Raw genomic sequence first — 20,025 nt, 5'->3', positions numbered from 1 at the left:
AGGTGGAGCCTGAGGTTGGCATGAGAAGCCTTACCTAGAGAGATCTTGGGTGAGTGATAAAACCAACTGACTGATTTATCTCTTAGGACTGAGGTCTAGGCCTTATTGGCTTGAGGCCCTTCATTCTTATTCCTTTCTTACTTTCTCTCTTTTTCTATTGATTAATCAGTGTATTATATATATATATATATATATATATATATATATATATGTATATATATAAAACATATATATATAAAACACACATGTATATGCATTTATGCATACATATATCTATATACCTATTCATGTCTTGTCATTTCATCCTATACAGTTTGTCACTGTTCCCTCTAAGTTTAATTCTTCTAGTTGCCCAGATGATAACAGTTTTTAAGAGTTACCAATGATCTCTTTTCTTATTGGGATACATATCATTTTGACTTATTGAGTATCTTAAAAAGCTTTTTTGTTTTGTTTTTCTTTTTCCCCCTCTTTTTTAATTACCTTTTGATGATTCTCTTGAGAGAGAGAGAGAACACAGAAGTGCTTCAGCATCAGATTTTCTGTTCAGGTCTGGTCTTTTGTTTACAAATTCTTGGAATTCTTCTATTTTGTTGAATGTCCATACTTTCCCCTGTAAGAATATAGTCAGTTTTGCTGGGTAGTTGATTCTTGGTTGTACAACTAGTTCCCTTGCTTTCCAGAATATCATATTCCTTGCCTTTCAGTTCTTCAGTGTGGATGCAACCAGATCCTTCGTTATCCTCACTGTGGTTCCATGGTATCTAAATGACTTCTTCTGGCAGCTTGTAATCTCTTTTCTTTGGTCCCATAGTTCTTGAATTTGGCTATAACATTCCTGGGTGTTGTCAGTTGGGGATTAAGTACAGGAGGTGATCTGTGGATTCTTTCAATCTCCACTTTTCCCTCTGAGTGTTCTAGAATATCGGAGCAGTTTTCTTGGATAATTTCCTGTAGTATTATGTCGAGGTTTTTTCTTTTGTCATGGTCTTCTGGTAGATCAATGATTCTTAAATTGTCTCTCCTCGAACGATTTTCTAAATCCTCTTTTTTTTTGTGAATTAGATGCTTCATATTTTCCTCAATTTTTTCGTTCTTTTTGTTTTGTTTTATAGTGTCCTGTTTCCTTATGAGGTCACTTAATTATAATTATTGTATTCTGGTTCTTAAAGATTGGATTTCATCCCAGGTTTTTTAGTCTTCCTTTTCCTTTTAGTCTGATTTTGTTTGGAGGTCATCTTTCTTTCTCTTTATCTCATCTCTCATCTCCTTTGCCTCATCTTTCATCTCCTTTGCCTCATTTTCAAGCTGGTTGATTTTGGTTTTCAAGACAGTATTTTCTGTTTCCAGATGACTTATCTTATTTTTTAAGTTCTTTTCCCAATTGTCTTCAGCCTCTCTTAATTGTGTTTTGAATTACATTTTGAGTTCTTCCAAAGCCTGTATCCAATTCGCTGGGATTTCTATTTTATTGCTTGCCTCCTCCTCTGTTCCATTTACTCTTTGTTCGTTGCCTGTACAGAAGTTGTCTATTGTAATTTCTTTCTTCTTTTTCTGTTGTTTGCTCATATTTACCTCTTCTTTGCTTCCTGTATTTTTCTGTGCTTCTGTTCCTCTTATTTTTTTGATTTTGGGGCTTTCAGTCTGTCTTCCCTCTTGGAGCTTTGTCAGATCTCTCAGTGAAGTCTGTGGTGGAGGGGTGGTGGAGTTTGAGCTTCCCTGTCCTCTAGAGGCTTTTGATTGGATTAAAGTCCAGCAGTTTGTGAGGGAGGGGTGTTGTAACTTGGGCTTCTCTGACCTCTAAAGACTTTTGATGGGATTAAGTTCAGCTGGGTTGAGTTGGATGTGCTCTGAGACCAAAACCTTCTGGAAGGATGGAGCAATATGGAGGGTTTCTGCTGCTCTGACCAGGCTGCCTGCTTTATACTTCCTCTCCAGCTCCTTCCCGGCCTCCTGTGTTTGATGCTCTGAGCCTGATACAGCCCTACCGGTAAGGGTAGGATCTTCCAGATCAGCTCCTTTGCCCGTCCAGAGGTTCCTGCTGCCCTGGAGGCTTAGCACTCTAGGTGGGGCAGGAGGGGTCCTGAGACCTTCCTTCTGCCTTCCCCTTAAACCCGAGTGTTTTCAGATTCTGGCTTTTGAGGGAGGCGTACCCTTTGAATTGAGTTAAGTAGGAGGATTCCTTTGCTCTGTCTTGTTGTTAGGTTTGATTTTCAGTCACCTGGAACATTCAGTTTGTGATCTATAAGGAAGGGTTTTCAGAAGTCTGAAGTTTTGCTGATTCTATGCCGCCATCTTGACTCCACCTCCTCAGCAATAATTTTCTTAAAGGACAGTTAATAATTAAATTTATATTGAATAGAATTTGAAGAAAGAATATAAATACTAGGAGAGTTATTAAGGTATGGCTTTTTTTTAAGTGTTTAAATTTTTTTAAGCTTATTAATGTATGATATAGTTTATTTCTTCCTTAGTATATTTAAGTTGAACTTTGTGATGATTTCATCTTCAGTGATTAATAAAAAGTAATTTATTATTAATATTGCTATGTAACAATTACTATTCTGCATGCTATTGCAGCAATGCTTTAAATATTATGAACTAAACATTTTAAATATTGCAGTTCATATTTGCATTTCAGGGTAATATTAAAATAGGATTTCATATAATTTTGCTTTCTCTCATTTTCCTTATGTATGTGAAAAATGTTTTATGACAATGTATGTTTTTTTTAATTCTGTTTTTCCTCACAGAGAGAGAGAAATTTCATCCAGAAATCAGCACAATCCACATATTATTCTTTGGAGATTTAGCAGAGCAATGTGCAAAAATTGTTCGTCAAGGGGTAAGAGGTTTTTATTTTTATTTATAAAGTTTTCTTTAGCTATAGTTTTTTTTTTTCCTAGAAGGAATAGGGGAAAGGAGATGTGCTTCCCAGTGAAATTAGTTAATTCTTTTAATAGATTTTTTTCTGCTGCTATAATATAAATTTTTTTTTATCTGACCTGTTATTCATATGGGGAATTCTTGGTGAGGAAGGAAGAGGGGGCTTTTTGGATCTATGTCTTCCTATTTCTGACTGCTGTCTTCCTGTTACCAGCAGTTCTCAATAGTATGGTCTCTTGTCTCCTAGAGGTCCCTAACCTCTTTTCTGGTGGTGGTGGGGGAGGTGCTTAAAAGTCAGAACTATTTTTATAACAGTAACACTAAGACATTTAATTTTTGATATGGTAAATATTGATAGCTCTAAACCACATTAATAAATGCTCTTTGAGAAATCCTCATTGATTTTTAAGAAAGTAAAGGATTCTCAAGACCCCAAAATTTGAGAATTACTACACACCACTCTGCTGTTTCTATGAACTATTTTATAATTTTGAAGATTTGATTGATAAAGGAATGGTATAAGAACTGAGGTGTAATGAAATTCACAGAAATAAGGTTGTAGTTAGATTTTATGAGTATTTTTTCAGCAACGTGATTGAGTCTTATTGTTTATACTTTTGATTCAATAAAGATATTAGAAAAGAAAAATTCCCCTAATGCAAAATGATTATACTTGCATGAGTAGATAGATATTAATAGTTAGGAGGAAATTGGGTTTTATTTCTATTTTTTCTTTTACCATTTTAAATGTTTTTTTAAAAGTTTTTTAAAAGTCTTGAAAAGATGTTATACCTTCCTTTTAGATGCTTAGAGTTTTATTTTTTAAAGTAATTATCTGAGCAGATTTTCCACATTCCATCTTATCCTGTCTCTTGGGAATCATGTAAGACAATTGACAGTTGGGACAGAGAAACACAGTCATTAATAGTTAAAATTTTTGGTGATGTCTCTTTTGGTATTTTACAGATATTGAGAGAGAGAAGGTGCATATAAACTATCAGTCTTATTGTATCCAGTGCTTTGAATCTGTATCTCTAGACTAGTATAACACTGAGGGAAGAAGTGTTCAGTAGACTATGTTCTCTTTCTTTACAAAGCTGGAGATGTATTGCTGAGGTGTTATTGCCCTGATGAGAAGATTTATTCTTAATGCTTGTATCATTATTTCTAACAGGGCTCAGTATTTTTGAAGCCTCATTCCTTATTCTTTTGTCTTGACAGATTTAGGAATGTACTTTCCTTGCATTTACATTACTTGCCCCAGAGTAGCTTCTAAAATTGGGCTAATAGAAATTGGGATTGTGAGCTACATTTTGTCTAATAAACATAAACTAATTTTGGCCAAATATGCCTGGGTGTTCTTGAGTGTAAACGGGGAAAATTACTCTTAATCAGGATAACCTGATTTCTACATATTAGAATCCTATGATCAGGCATGTGATTTTCTCATCTTCATTAGAAGGATTAGAAAAGAACTGGAGAATATTTGCCTACCTCCTCATGAGGTACACACCAATTAGAGATGTCTTGGGGCTAATGAGCTTCCAAAGTTGTATTTACTGACTCAAGTTCAAATATCACTTTTGAAACTTGCTACCTGTGTGACCTTGAGCAAGTCTGTTCATCTTCTTGGCCTTCAGTTTCCTCACATGTGATTAGATTAGCTGGTTTCTGATGTCCCAGCTCTAGAGTTATAATAATTTGTAGAAGTAGGAGCCTGTGAGCCTCATAACAAAGAATAAAGAGAAGATTTAGAAACCATTCAAGAAAAGTAATCAACATATTTAAATAGTTTGACATGCAGCTTGCCACATCAATAGTCCCCCACCTTTGCAAAGAAGCCATCTCATTTTTTCTTGGGGGCCAAGATTGGTCATTATAAATTTGGAACATTCAATTTGGATTATTTTTGTGTTCTTTCAATTTACATTACTATAATCATATATGGATCTAGATGCTCTTTCCTCTCAGAGTTGATTCCATTGAGAGTAAGGTTTAAGTATTACTTATTAACACTCTCTTCCTCTTCTTATAAGAGTATTCTTCCCCTTCCTCTCCCATGCGCCTCTTTATGTGGTATAATTTATCCTATTTTTCTTATTCCTTCAAGTTTCTCTTGGTGCTGTCTTCTGTTTCCCCCCTTTCTTTTTTTTTACATATCATCTTACACCACTTAGTATTCCAACCTATGAATATTTCTTCTAACTACTATGATAGTGAACATAGTTTTTGAGAGTTACAAAATATCATCTTTCCATATAGGAATATAAACAATTTGACCGTACTAAAGCCCTTAAAATAAAATTTCCCCCCTCTTTTTTGTTTATCTTTTTATTTCTCTTGAATTTTGTATTTCCATTTAGTTCTGGTCTTTTCTTTACAAATATTTGGAAATCTTCTCTTTTGTTAAATGCCCATACTTTTCCCTAGAAGTATATAGTTAGTTTTGATGGGTAGGTAATCCTTGGTTATATATCCAATTCTCTTGTCTTTCTGAATATCATACTCCGGCCTTGTGATACTTTAGTGTGGAGGCTGCCAGATCCTGTGTAATCCTGATTTGTCTCTTTCTGAATTGTCTCTTTCTGGCTTCTTCAGTGTTTTTTTTCCTTTAGCTTGGAAGCTCTTGAATCTGACAATTGAAAAAAAATTTTTAAAAATTGAAAAAAATTAGAAAATTGTTGTTGTCTTTTGAGTTGTCTTTTGAGGATTTAATGCAGAGGGTGATCTATGGTCTTTCAATGTCTATTTTGCCCTCTTGTTCAAGAATATCAGGGCAGTTTTCTTCGATAATTTCTTGTACTATGATGTCAAAAGTTTCTATTTATTTCTAGGTTTTCTGGTAGGCCTAGGATTCGCAAATTGTCTCTCCTTGACCTGTTTTCCAAGTCTGTCATCTTCGCTATGAGATATTTCACGTTTTCTAATTTGTCATTCTTTTGATTTTGCTTTATTAATTCTTGCTATCGTGAGATTATTAGCTTCTACCTGCCCTATTGTAGTTTTTAAAGACTGATGTTCAACTATGATCTTTTGATTTTCTTTTTCAGTTTGGTCTATTCTGCTTTTCATGACTTCCAGCAGGTCATTTCTGGTCTTCAATTTGCTTATCTTTTAATTTGATTTCTGGGCTTCTTTTTCCAAGTGGGAGATTCTGTCTTTTAAAATGTTATTTTCTTTTTGAACTATTTCCCACTTTTCTTGCCGTTTCTTTTTTCACTTGGTTCATAATCTCAAATCTGAGCTCCTCAAGAGCTTGTCACCAATTTGCTTTTTTTTTTTTTGGAACCATGGATGTATTCGCTTATTTGTTATTTTCTGCTATCTCCTCAGTAGTCTGGGGTTTTTCTCCATACTACTTTTCCAGAGTCAAGGTCCCTTCTTATTTTTATTTTTATTTTTTTTTCAGTAGTTGCAGATTGTAGTTCCTGGGTGTTGGTGGTGTATTTTTTGTGGTGGTGGTGGTGTATTAATTTTTTCTTTCCTTCCCAGTCAGAAATCTGAGTAAGGAGGTTAGGCAAGTCTTTGTGTATTGAGCTACAGAGTAGTTTTTGCTCTGAGTCTATTTTTCATTCTTCCCCTTATCTGCTGTGGGCAGCCCTTCTCTGCCCTATCTCTGAGCTCAAGCTCCTCATTCCTCATCCTCCTTGGGTCGTAAGTCTCACTACTCTGGTGCTTTAGGTGGAATGGGGGTGCGATGATCAGCTCACACTTTGGTAGGTGTTATTTTAACCCCTTATAGTTTGCAAATGCCCAAGCCCTGCCTATCTTCAAGACTGCACCCTATGGTAGAGCCCCTTCATTCATCTGATTTTGGTTTTTGTCCTTTTGAGGAACTTTATATTGGTCGGTGATGTGGAGAAGAAGATGCTTGCTTCTACTCTGTGACCATCTTAGCCTGGAAATCCTACATTAATATTCTTAAGTTTATACATCTGTTTCCCAGTTGCCTAAATGCAAATTTAGATTCTAGTTCTTTTTTTCTTGAGCTTTCTCAAAGTTCTCCCTATAATTTTTTTTTTAATCTCCTTTTAGGATTAGGATATTTGCTCTGCTTTTGACTATTCATTTCTAGATGTTATCTTCCCTTTTAACTCCTCACTTTTCTCTATGTCTTTCTGCCACAAACCATGAATCTCCTGCTTTGTTTCAAATATGAGTGAGGTTCATCTGATGCATATACTTCTGCCCTACAGCTTGCCTTGTGTTTGTTTCTTTTCACATAGCCTAATTATTTGAAATAGCAATTTCTAGCCTCATCATCTACCTTTAGGACTTCTGCTTTTCTTATTTATCTCCCACAATAGAAGGCATTAAGATTCTGAAATGACACTTCTTTATTTTACCTCTATTAAAATTTGAGTAGGATGTCCTCACACAAATTCTTCCAGTTGTTCAAATAAATATATCTTGTCCCATTTCTATGGACTTTGGTTTTTTATTTACAATTATACTATTTTTTTTAACTCACAATGCTGGAAAATCTTCTTTCCATCAAAAATATATTACCAGGTTAAGTTATTTTTGTTTGTTAGCCCTTCTCTTTTCCTTTTGGAGTTATTATATTCTAAGATTTCCTCTCATTTGTAGTAAAAGTTGTGTTCCTGACTGTGGTTCCATGGTACTTGAACTACTTTTGGATCTTTGTGTCATCATCATCGTTATTAGGAGTTCTAGATTTTGGCTATGATATCAATGGGAGTTTTCCTTTCAAGGCTTCATTAGGCAGTTTCTATCTTTACTTTGCCTTTTCTTTTATTGTATTTTATGTAGACAGTTTTCATTTATGATTTCTTAAATTAGAGTTTGAAGGACTTTTAAAAAAATTATGACTTCTAGAGAATATTATCTTTCACTTTCACCTGCTTTCAGGTCAGTTATTTTCAATATGCTATATATTACGGGTTTTTTCACTCTTAAATTTTGTGTTACATATATTTTTATTGCTATGAGCAATTTTAATAGCTGAAAAAGAGTCAGTGTTCACGGTTAGATGTGCCAATGTAATAAAAATGACAATACTACCAAAATTAATTTTCAGTTTTAATACTGCATCAATAAAATCACCAAAGAGATCTTTTAAAGAACTTGATGACATAAATAAAATGCATTAAAAAAATAAAATATCTGGAATGGCAAAGGTAACAATGAAAAATGTTAGGCCAAATTTAAATAGCTTACTTCCTTACTTAAAACTATATTATAAGGCATTTATCACCAAAATCCCTTAATATTGGTTAAATTGGTTAAAAAATGGAAATATTGATCAAAGGAATAGACCATAGAAGGGATCATCTGAAGTAATAGGAATCAATAATCTTTTTATTTTTTTAATTAACCAGAAAGCATCATTTTCTTGGAAAAGAACTTTTTATTAGTTAAAAATTATTGATAAGACTGAAATGTGACCTAGCAGAAATCAGGCTTAGGATAAAATTTTGAATCAGCTTCCACAATATATTCTGGATGAATATGTAGCCGTTTTAAAAATCATATCAAGAGCAACAGTTTGTATATCTCTCACAATATGGATAAAAGATGTTTTCTTAACCAAACAGGGTATCTAAATAGTTACCAAAAATAGAAAACTCTGATCCCATGAATTTGAAAGTCTTCTTCTCAAACAAAATTAATGTACCTAGGATAAGAAAGGTAAAAATCAAGTGGTGAAAAATAATATGTCAAATTTCTCTCTCAGATCAAAGGATATAAACAACTAAGTTTATCTAAGAAGTTTTAACTAAGAAAGAAGGCCGTTGATGAGGAGAAAGTCTTCATAAACACCAAAACATTTACAGTAGAATTTCTTATCATAACAAAGAATTGGAAACAAAATTGCTTTTCATTAATTAGGGGATAGCAAAACAAATTGTGATGTACGAGTGGAATGGAATATTACTCTGCCATATGAAATAATGAATGTGATGAATTCAGAGAAACATGTCTATGGTGTAATAGAGAGATACTTGAGGGTGTCTATTGATTGACCTAGATGGCTTATGGATCAAGATTTTTCCTACCCTCCTCCCTCTTCCTCCCTCTTCAGAAGCCTCAGCTTCCCCTCCCCCTCTCCCTTCAAGTCACTCAGGGTAAACTGAGATTTCAGAGGAAACACTCTTTTCTCTTAATTTCTCAAGTAAGTATGATTATTGGGGAAGACAGGACAAGGGTAGAGGATAAGGTAAGAGGGATAGGGTTCCCCAGTTCATACAAGGAGCCTTGGTTTTGAGGATATTGGGGAAATGGCAGTTCTGTCACAACTGTGGCACAAAGTCAGTCAGAAAGACTTTAAGAGGAGAATTGTCTTCTTCTTCTAATCAGACAGGTAAGTCACAGAGATACAAATAGGTTATTTCTCAGCCACCACCATCAGCCACACCAAAAACTTAGTTTACCAGCCTTTCAGCCTAGCTCAGAAAGCCTCTACACCTAGTTCAGAAGTAAGTCCGGCCTGACTTGGCTCCAACTGCCTCTCCTGGGAACATTCCAATGGAATTGTCACTTTGATTGATAGCTTGTCTGTCCTCAGCTTTCTGTCTTGCATGCATGCCTCTTTGACAATAGGAACTGATACTGAGAAGTAACCAGAGCCAAGAAAACAGTACACACTGACTGTAGCAATGAAATAGAACAACCAAAATAAATGAATGTTGCAAAATTATAGAGAGTAAGCTCTGTTGAAAAGAAGAAATAAGAACACATACCCACTTCCACACTTTGCAGATGTGGGAGATTCATGATTAGTAATGTGCATGTACCTTCAGACTTTTTTGATGTATTTATGAAGTACACTGTCTTAAAAATTTTATTTTCTTTGATGGCTTTCTGGAAGGCATTGGGGTGAGATTTTGTAATTAAAAAATAAAAGATAATAAAATCTTCTTAAAAAAATAAAAGTCTGTTGTATAGAGCTCAGTTTTTATATTTTCTCATAATAAGGCATATATAAAGTGGAAATACTAATTTCATTTGCTGTTTGCTCAATTTTAAATTAATTTAAATAAAACCTCCCAAGTTTGCACTGAAAAGTATACTTCTCAGTCTTACCCAAATAACCTTCACTTTTTTTTTCATCCCCTTCATTCTCTGAACTTTTAAGATTGAGTATCTTTTCTTTACTAGAGATTTGGGGATTTATTTGAAATGCTTTCTATTTGGAATTGTAAGATTATTTAATTCACTATGAGGAATGCAAAGATTAGGAAAAAAGATTCTATAGTCTTAAAGTGACTTTAAGTATTGAATAAAAAATTCATTCAATTGAATATGTAATTTATCTCCCTCATTTTCTTACATTTTGGCCAAGTCATTTGAAAATGTGGTATATTATGATTGTGGAAATTTATAAAATCAGCAGAACAACTCTAAGGTACTTCACATTAACATTTCACCTGCAGGTGACATGTGAAAAATGTTCTTATGTTTAATAGACTTTAAAAAGGTACTCATTATAATAGAATAGAAATGTACCAGTTAATTAGTACTTGTCAGATAACCAAGGGTGTTAATAGTGGCAAGTCAAGCTTTAGCTTCCCTCTGCCCCCTCCCACCTTTTTTTCCCCCCATGGGATGAACAGGTAAAGTGAATAAAAGCCATAATTTATTTTGTCTGCACTCTGTATTAAAATGATTTATTCTTGAATTAGAATTGTATTAATCTATTATGTATAAATTATATCATCAGAAGTTTCAAGGAATCTAGTTTCTCATATAACTCTTCAATCAGCTTCCACAAAGAGGAATAAATCATTTAAATTAGGAAAATACAGAAGCACACAAACATATAAACATATACATTCGTAGGACCAGCATACTTAAAGCCTGTAGAATTAGGAGTAACCAGCAAAATTTTAATGAAAAGGGTTTTTTTTGTCATTTATATTTGGTTGATTACTGTATTTAAATATATCTTATATTTATTTTTGATTCTAAACTTAACAAATACCAAAACATTAAACCTTTCCATTTGTAGAACAGAAAAAGATTATCTATAAACATAAATCTTTATTTTGTAAGCTTGCTTTAAAAATATCCAATTAATTCAACATTCCTTTCAAATTTGTTCTGCTCCACTGTTTCTTTCTAATTCTTATTTTTTCTTAGTATTTTAAAAAACCCATACAAACTTCATTGAATGTTTTTGTTCTCTTCTTTTTCAGGAGATGACATATCAGGTAGCCCCCTACTAAAATCTAAATCACTTTCATCCAAACAAAATAAAACAAAAAATATTTGTAACAAATATAATCAAAGAAAATAAATCTATTCATTTTCATTCCAAAAACATGTTTCTTTTGACACCATGTGTCCATCACCCCTCAGTCAGAATGGGAGTAACCTGTTTCCGTATCAGGCCTTTGGAGTTATAGCTGATCATTGTATTTATCATTATTCTTAGGTCTTTCAGAATAGCTTCTCATTACAATGTTATTATTGTATGTGTTATTCTCCTGTGTCTGTTAACTTCACTCTACATTAGTTTATACAATGCATCTCAGTTTTTCTGAACCTTTCCTTTCCATCATTTCATATAATGTGATAATATTCTATTACAATCAGATATCATGATGTAACTCTTATTGTTGACAGACACCAACTTTTTTTACAGTTCTTTTTAACAACAAAAAATGATGCTGGAAATATACTTTTTTTCCATGTGGATTCTATTTTGATGTTTAGTTGGAGTTTTAAAATTTATTAGTTTTTTCATTTTTTAGATGTTCTTAAATCATTCTCTTTCTCATCTTTTTCTGTCTTTCCTGACTGACTCTACCTCAAATTTTAGTTTCATTGCAGAAGTTTTGATATATAGTAAGGCAGTCCTTGTATGTCATAGAAGGATAACCAGAGTGAGAACTGAGAAGAAACTCAGTTTCTAATTCCAGTTCTGGGTCTAAGCAGCCATTTCTTTCAGGGAGAGTTACTATATATCTTGAATTTTAATTTGTTACCTATAAAATAAGGGGATTGAAATAGTATGGTCCTTAAGGTCTATTGCAGCTATAAACCTCAATGTTTATAGGATAAAACAAATAATTGTTTAAGCATCGGTGTTCACATGTGAATCCTAACTTTTGTATTTTCTTGAACTCATGTTAATTTAAAGTTCTTAATTCAATAGTAAAATACTGATCTTAGAAGGGATGGTGTTGATGATGTTGAGATACCAAAGTTGAGTTGAGTCCTTAGTACTTCTCAGTGGGATGGGCTTGTGAGCCTGTTTCACTAGGATCAATGTACTTGTCAATCTAGACAGGTTTGTAAAAACAGGACAGGGATTTATTTTGAAAACAAGGTGATATTAAGGGTAGTATTAAGGAATAGGATTCCCTAGCTCTAATGAAGTTCTCACTCACCTTCTACCTCCTAAAATCTCCTCATGGAGATTTCTTTTTTTTTTCTTCAATGATCTCTAGGCCCTATTCTAATAGTCTGTCTAAATTCCCAGGGCTGACTGGGTAACCTGGCTCTACTTAATCCTCCCAGATTACTTTGTAGGATAAAACAGGTCTTCTAGTATCTTCAGAGTGAACCCTTCATGGCAGAGTTCAACCCTAGTTGGTTCAGGCTGGAGTTGGCTTTTGTCCTTCCCAACACAGACAGTTTTGTACAGGTTAGCTGGTCACAGATCTTCTGAGTGTCAGTACTTTCAGCAAGCAGGGACACTTATAATTTTAACACAAGGAAGGGTTTTCTCCAGTCAAGAACAACAGAAGTAAAGATATTCATGTCAGTTTCAGGAAGAGGAAGTTTCAGCTCCAGCCAGCCCAAGATACAGAAGTCTAAGAGCCCTGAGCAACCATGGTGTTCATTCTTTATCCCCTCTAAGTGTTCCAGAATCCAGCATCATCAGTTCCTGGCATGTGGCCAGGTCTAGCAAATCTCTCTTAACATTTCTCTTCTTCCCTCCTATTATATAATAGTTAATTTTGTAATATATTGATTTAATAACATAATTCTTTCCTTTTTTTTATAGGAAGGTTTGTCTTTAAAGGTTATATGAATTTCTTAATAGTGTTTTAGAATCTAATCATCTATTAATTCATTTTATTCTTCATACAAAGCTTTCAGGTTAATAGATTTTTTTTTACCTTTTCCTGTTCCTCTCTTTTTCCCAGTTCCATAATATAAGTAAAATTTTATGTTTTCTAGTAATTTAATGAGTTTTTTTTAACACATTCTTAAATCAATACAAGAAAATTAATGAATTTAGTTATGAATAGAGAAAGTTAAACCTTTAGAGGAAGAAGTTGGTAATTTATTGGTACTAATCCTTAGGTTGTTATGCTTACAATGGAATATTACATTTCTATAAAACTATAAATTTCTATAAAATTTAAAGCTAAATAAGACTTTGGAAGTCATCTATTCTAATCCTTTACTTTAAAAATGAATTGAGAACCTGAACTGAGGACATGCAAATTAAATGGTGGGACCGAAATGACATAGACTACAACTGGCAAAGTTTAGATTTGGGCTTAGGTTTTCTGACACCAAATTCAATAGTCTTTATGTTACACTAAGATTTTTTTTGAGAATTTTCTTTATTGAAATTGTCTTTTGTCACGGTTTTTAAAAATTTTGTTCTCACTTTTATCACCAAGGAGTAATTATTATTCTTTTTTTTTTTTTATTATAACCCTTACCTTCCGTCTTGGAGTCAATACTGTGTATTGGCTCCAAGGCAGAAGAGTGGCAAGGGTAGGCAATGGGGGTCAAGTGACTTGCCCAGGGTCACACAGCTGGGAAGTGTCTGAGGCCAGATTTGAACCTAGGACCTCCCGTCTCTAGGGCTAGCTCTCAATTCACTGAGCTACCCAGCTGCCCCCTAATTATTATTCTTATCATATGTGTTCAAATAAACACAAATGAACAAATCAGCTATTTTTTATGGGATTGACTAATGTAAGTATGTTCTGTTTGCTATCTTTTTTTTTTATTCCTGTTTGAATGTAAAGAATTTATATAGGATCTTAATTGCTCATCTAAAAGGTAGTTGTTTTTTTTTTTAGTGATTTTGGTGGTATGTGTTTTCCTTTTTTAGAAATAAAACTTTTTTCCTATTTTATATTTCACCAATAGGATAGTATTGTAGTTACTGGATTTATTTTGGAGGAAACTCCCTCGTCAAGTGAAAATGATAAGAACTGCTTGCAATTGAAAATGACTCCAAACGAATCTACTGTTTATGTGAGTATACAGATTTTCTGCTTCACTTATGTTATATTTAGTAATTAACAAAAATAGCATCAGATAGAAATGGAACCACCACATCACCAAGTCTTTTTCAAAAGTTTTTCAAAAAGTTTTTTTTGCCTTCATTATGGCAACTTAAAAATGTTGTTACTGGAGGAGGAAATCATAGTGAATTTACTACTTCATGGTCTTCTGGTTTTATATATAATGAGATTGTCAGTATGGGTATTGCTGAGGATGAAGGTTGAGAAGAAGGTTATTAGATTTGTCAAATGAGGAATCTGATTTTGAAGAGGAACTTTCAGTTTAAAGTGGCCCAGATTATAAGAGAGAGGAACTGAAGTTAACAACTATAAACAACTATCAAAAACAATTTGATTGAGAGAAGAAGGAAAGATATAGGGAAGGGTGGAATATTGTGAATTTTTTCATTTATTTTGTTTAAGGAATAGGGGATACTTGGTATTCTTTGTAGGCATCAGGGAAGGAGACAGTAGATACACACTATTATGGTGGAAATTACAGAAATAGGAATGAATTAAAGTGTGGTAAAAAGTTGGTTTGCAGAGACTAGCATGACCGCATGCTAGGCATTCTAAGAGGAGAGACTCTGGAATGTGGAAGGAGAGGTTTGAAAGTTGCAACAGTCAACTGACTCTTCCTGCCTTGGAGCTGAGAGGGGAAGGAGTAGATCTCTGCTGAACGTGTTTCTACCAGCCTGTGAGAGAAGGGGGAAACCTTTTGATTTCTTTGGGAGTACCTTTCCTCACCAGAAGAAACCATCCTGAAGAAGATCCTGCAGACTCTCAACCCTGACAAATAACATTGTGGTCCAGAAGCAGTTGTTGGTGTAAGGGCTGAGGGTCAACCTCAGACCTGGCCCAGCTGGGTTGAACTCCAACATCCAGAGCTCGTCCTTTTCATCCTGGAACCTGTCATAACCTTATAAACCAACCAGGGAGGATTTATAGTGTCAGAAAGAAGAGAGGGATTTTTGGGGTATTAGCCAGAAGCACGGAGGTGTCAGATAGCATCAAGATTTTGAAGACTCCATCTTGTGATGGATTTAGTGGGAAGTGAGAGAATTAGGGATTAGGGCATCCTCAATCCTAAATCCTCCCTACCTTTTGTTTAACCAATAAACTGGTTAGTTTCTATATCAACAACTGTTTGAAAGACTTGGTTGTGACTGGCCCACTGTTATAAGGTCTCAACTGCCTTACTGCACTAAGGGGAAACTGAGGTATCCCTTAGTGGGTAACAACATCCACACATCTCAGTGTACCCTACTATTTCCATACAGAAGATGAGAGAAAGAATGGGTGGAATAATAATGAAGACAATCTGATAATTTTGAAAAGTCTAATTACTTACCTCCTTTAACAAACCCCTATCCACCACCCATCCTTGGCCTTCATTTATTCCTTAGTGTGTTTTCCTCATACTCTTCTCATTTCAGTGACAGGCTGCTAAAGTACAAACTCCATGCTCCATCTTCCTCAGCCCTAATCTCCAAATATCTTTCTCTAGAACTACTTTCCAATGGATGTGCGTACTCTCTCTAGAATAGCTATTGAAATAGCTTCAATCAATCAATAAAAATTAAGTAAATGACTACTGTGTGCCAGGCACTGTGCTAATAAACACTGGGGATACAAAAAGAGGCAAAAGACAGCTCCTGCCTTCAAGGATCTTACAATCAAATTGTTATAAGTAACAACCTTAGTTTCATCTTAAATCTTTTCATTGTTTTTTTTTCTTTTGGTTATCACTGAGAGATGGTTTCCTCCTGTTGGAAAACTCTATATCCCTGGCTATCTTTTCTAGTTCTTATACTTTCATTCAGATACCTCGAGTCATTGATGATGGTAGAGGAGTCAAATAGTTTCTTCCTCCTCATAGTCATTTTCAGAATTGTTTTTACCACATATACCATGGATCTTCTCCCTTCCATCTTCCCTGGCAAATTGCTACCTCTATTATTCTGGCTATTTTTGTTGTTGCTTACAAAAATGCCTGTTTTCCTCTTGCTTGAAAAATCTTTACTTGATCCTACCATTACTGCTAGCTCTTGTCCTGTATCTCTCTTCTGTTTAGCCAAACTCCTTGGCTAAATATAGTGCTTTCATCTCCTTTCCTCCTGCATCTAAACCCTCTGCACTCTTCACATCTAAACCCATCAAAACTTAACATGCTCTTCTCAAACTGTTATCTCTTATTTTAAAAAATTAATTTTATTTGGTGTCTTTCCTTTTATATTGTCTAAACTTCTCCTGCTATACCTCTCCCATCTCCAGTGATCTCATTGATTTTTATATCAAATGAATTTTTTTCAATCTTCATTCTTTTTTTTTTACTTCTTTAGCTTTTGACACTCAGTCACCATCTGCTAGATACTATTTTTCTTTAGACAGCAAGTATTTATTAAACTCTTACTTACTGGGATACTAAGTATTGAGAATACAAATAAAAGAAAGGAAAAAAAGAAAGAAAGCCACTACCCATAAATAGCTTACATTTCTAAAGATGGAAAACAGTACAAAAATGTGGACTAAAAGCAGAGGGTAGGTAGAGGATATTTTAGGGAGTCAAGAGTGGACATAGAGGATGAAAGATGACTAACCTGGGCTTTTCTTCAAAAAGAAAGTTCAAGTGGGAACTCACAAATGGAATGAGGGGGCAATAGAGTCAGAGAACTTCCAGTATGAGAAGACAGCTGAGGTATAGTGTTGAAGTCTGGAGAGTGAAAAGCATAGTCAGGATAGGTTTTAACAGCATTGTTCTTTCTTGGTACTTTTACTTATCTGATTTCTCTTCTGTCTTCTTTGCACTATTACTATCACTAACTGTGCCTCCCTCTCTCCCTCTATACTTTCTCACTTGGTAACTTCATCAATCTCTCATGGGTTTGGTTATCATGGCTATGTAGATATATGTTTTTTCCAGATCACATGTTTATATAATTTTTAACATTAGTTCTCTGACATTTTACAATCCATTTTCTTTCTTTCCACTCCTTCCCCTTTCCCAAAAAGGCAGAAAGATTATATATCTATTTTCATATTATATATATTTCAATGTTATCATGTATGTGAAAGAAGACACATATTGCTTACACTAGAGAAAAGAAGAAATAAAATGAAGAGAATAGCATATTTCAATTAGCATTTGGACTCCATCTGTTCCTTCTGTGGCAGTGGATAGCCTTTTTCATCACAAGCCTCTTGGAGTTGTCCTGGATCTTTAACTTGTTGAAAATAGTTAAGTCATTCATAGTTGACCATAATACCTTATTGTTGTTATTATGTACAATATTCTCCTGATTCTGCTCACTTAGTACTTTGTACCACTTCATATAAGTCTTGATGTTTGGTTTTTTAAAATCATTTTGTTATTTCTTATGGCATAATGATATTCCATTACAAGCATATACCACAATTTATTCATCTGTTCCTCAATTGCTGGACATTCCTTCAGTTCCCAGTTCTTTAATACCACAAAAAGAGCTGGCTATAAATATTTTTTATATAAGTAGGTTCTTTTCCCCTATCTTTAATCTTTTTGGGATATAGTCTTAGTATATATGTTCCCAGTTCAAAAGGTATGCACAAATGCACTTCAGGCATTCCAGATTATTCTGCCGAATGGTTGTGTCAGTCATAGCTCCATCAACAGTGAATTACTGTCCCAATTTTTCTATGTTCCATTCAGAATTGATCATTTTCTTTTTTTATCATGTTAGCCACTCTTGTGGGTATGAAGGTAGTCCCTCAGAATTATTTTTAATTTGCATTTCTCTAATAGTGCTTTGGAGCATTTTTTCATATGACGAAAGAGAGTTTTATTTTTTTAATCTGAGAATTGCCTGTTCATATCCCTTGATCATTTGTCAATTGGGGAATACTTCACATTCTTATAAATATGAACTAATTCTTTATATATTTGAAAAATGAAGCTTTTGTCAGACATTTGCTCTAAAGATTTTTCCCCAGTTTGCTGTTTCCCTTTTAATCTTGGTTGAATTGATTTAGTTTTTGTGTGTGAAAAACCTTTTTATTGTAGTCAGTCATCTATTTTACATCTTATGTTTTCTATGTCTTGTTTTGACCTAAATTCTTCCCTTATCCATAGGTCTGACTAAACTTTTTTGTACTCTTCTTATTTGCTCATGCTATCCCTTTATTTCTAAATCATGTATCATTTTGACTTTACCTTGTTATATGGTGTTGGCCTATGCCTAATTTTTGCCATACTGTTTTCTAGTTTTCCCAGTAGTTTTTTCAAATCATAAGTTCATGTTAATTATTTTTTCATAATTTTCTTGCATCTCCCTCAATTCTTTTCCCAATTTTTTCTCTAAATTTTTTTCTCTGTTTCTTTAGCTCTTCCAGGGTTTCTAGTATAGCTTAGGTTCTTAGCATTTTTCTTATGAGATTTGGTCATATCTGTTTTCACATTTTAGTCCTCCCTGCCACCATAGAAGCGTTTTATGGTCATATTCTTTTTTGGTTGTTTGCTCATTTTTCCAGATATTTTTTTACTTTGCACTTTATGTTAAAATTGGGCTCTGATCACCAGTTATGGTGCTTTTTTTTTTTTTTTAACAGCTAGTTCTGGAGGTCTGTAAATTTTTGGTGTTTCTAAGGTGGTGGTATGATTTGGGGAGAGGTGTGGTCACCACTTTCCTTGTCTGTGCTACTGTCTTTACCCAGAAGAGGCCTCTGTTCCTTTCACCATAAGCACTAGTCCACCTCTCTGCTTTGGAATTGGGGCCAAGACCATACTCTCTTATGACCTACCACAAATGCTTTTCTCTGCCCTGGAATTGTAATCCTGAACTGTGTATGGGCAAAGTGCCAGTACATTGTTAAATGCTCCAAAGCACTTCTACTGTTGCATCCCTTTCCAAGGCCTAAAACTGCTGCTCGTGCTTGCCTGCTGTTGCGTGGCTCTGGGCTTGCTCCCACTAAAGTATCACAGACTTTTCTTTCTGGCCTCCTAAGTTGTCCTAGGCTGGAAATATTTTCATTTTGGCCTTTTGTTGGCTCTGCTATTCTAAAAATTTTGGTTTGAAGAGTTATTTTAAAGTTGTTTGAAAGTAAGTTCAGCTGGGTTGCTAAGCCTATAACTCCAACATCTTCAATAGCCCTCTTTAAAAAAATTGAAAAACAAACCAACAAAAAACCTCTTTAACCTAATAGTAGTTATTTATTCTGTTTTGTAATTTCAGATGTTATGGGACATTATGGACAAGGAGGACAAGAAAAGCAAATTATCCTCCCTGCCCGACTTAATCTTGGGTAGTGTTTTGCCATTTTAGTGAAGAATATTTCTGCCTCTTTCTTTCTTCCCTGCCCTTGCCCCCTAGCATTGAGTGACTGAAACTCCACTGTGAGTGTTGTTGCCCTTTCTATCAAGATACTTATTTTCTGTTGCTACCATTTAAAAAATTGAACAGTTCAATCATTACCAATACCATTCGTGAAAATGAGATTGATTGCCCAGAAAATCAGATTTTTACATCTTTTAGTATCTTCTTTTGTTGCAAAATTTGTGGAATTTTAAAGAAAATTTCAATCCATGCTAATTTATGTATTCATTACCAGATTTTGAGAGCTCAAGTGCTCTTAATGTACTTTCTTAGAAGACTTAAAATATTTCCTGTCTCTTTTTCAATATGAATCCTCTTATTAAAAGCAGGAAGTTATATCTTAAAGACTGATCACTTTTAGACTTGCCCAAGCTTTTAATTGTTAAATAATGTTTATGAAAATAAAATTGTTGCTTTGTAGTGCTGGACCACTCAGCCTTAACTGTCTATTTCCAGGGGGAAAAAAAGTCTTATTTAATATTTAGCAACATGGATTCAGCACTTTAGAAATCCTGAGCAATCTCATATTGATTATTTATATACAAACAATATTAGAAGTTGACTACAGACCA

General features: G+C 34.2%; 1 protein-coding gene across 4 annotated transcripts in view; it reads left to right on the top strand.

Annotated features, from left to right (window-relative positions):
• Positions 1-20,025, top strand: part of POT1 (protection of telomeres 1) — a 126,056-nt gene that overhangs the window by 18,308 nt on the left and 87,723 nt on the right. For all 4 annotated transcript variants that reach the window (XM_007504248.3, XM_007504250.3, XM_007504249.3 and 1 more), the window contains exons 5-6: positions 2,754-2,845; positions 13,969-14,076. In XM_007504248.3, coding sequence (XP_007504310.1) covers positions 2,754-2,845; positions 13,969-14,076 — 200 coding nt within the window. The remainder of the gene's footprint in view (positions 1-2,753; positions 2,846-13,968; positions 14,077-20,025) is intronic.

This window comes from Monodelphis domestica, chromosome 5 (assembly GCF_027887165.1).
Source record: "Monodelphis domestica isolate mMonDom1 chromosome 5, mMonDom1.pri, whole genome shotgun sequence".
In the NCBI taxonomy this organism is placed as follows: Eukaryota; Metazoa; Chordata; class Mammalia; order Didelphimorphia; family Didelphidae; genus Monodelphis; species Monodelphis domestica.
The sequence above is the reverse complement of the archived record's forward strand: the minus strand, read 5'-3'. Positions and strand labels throughout refer to the sequence as shown.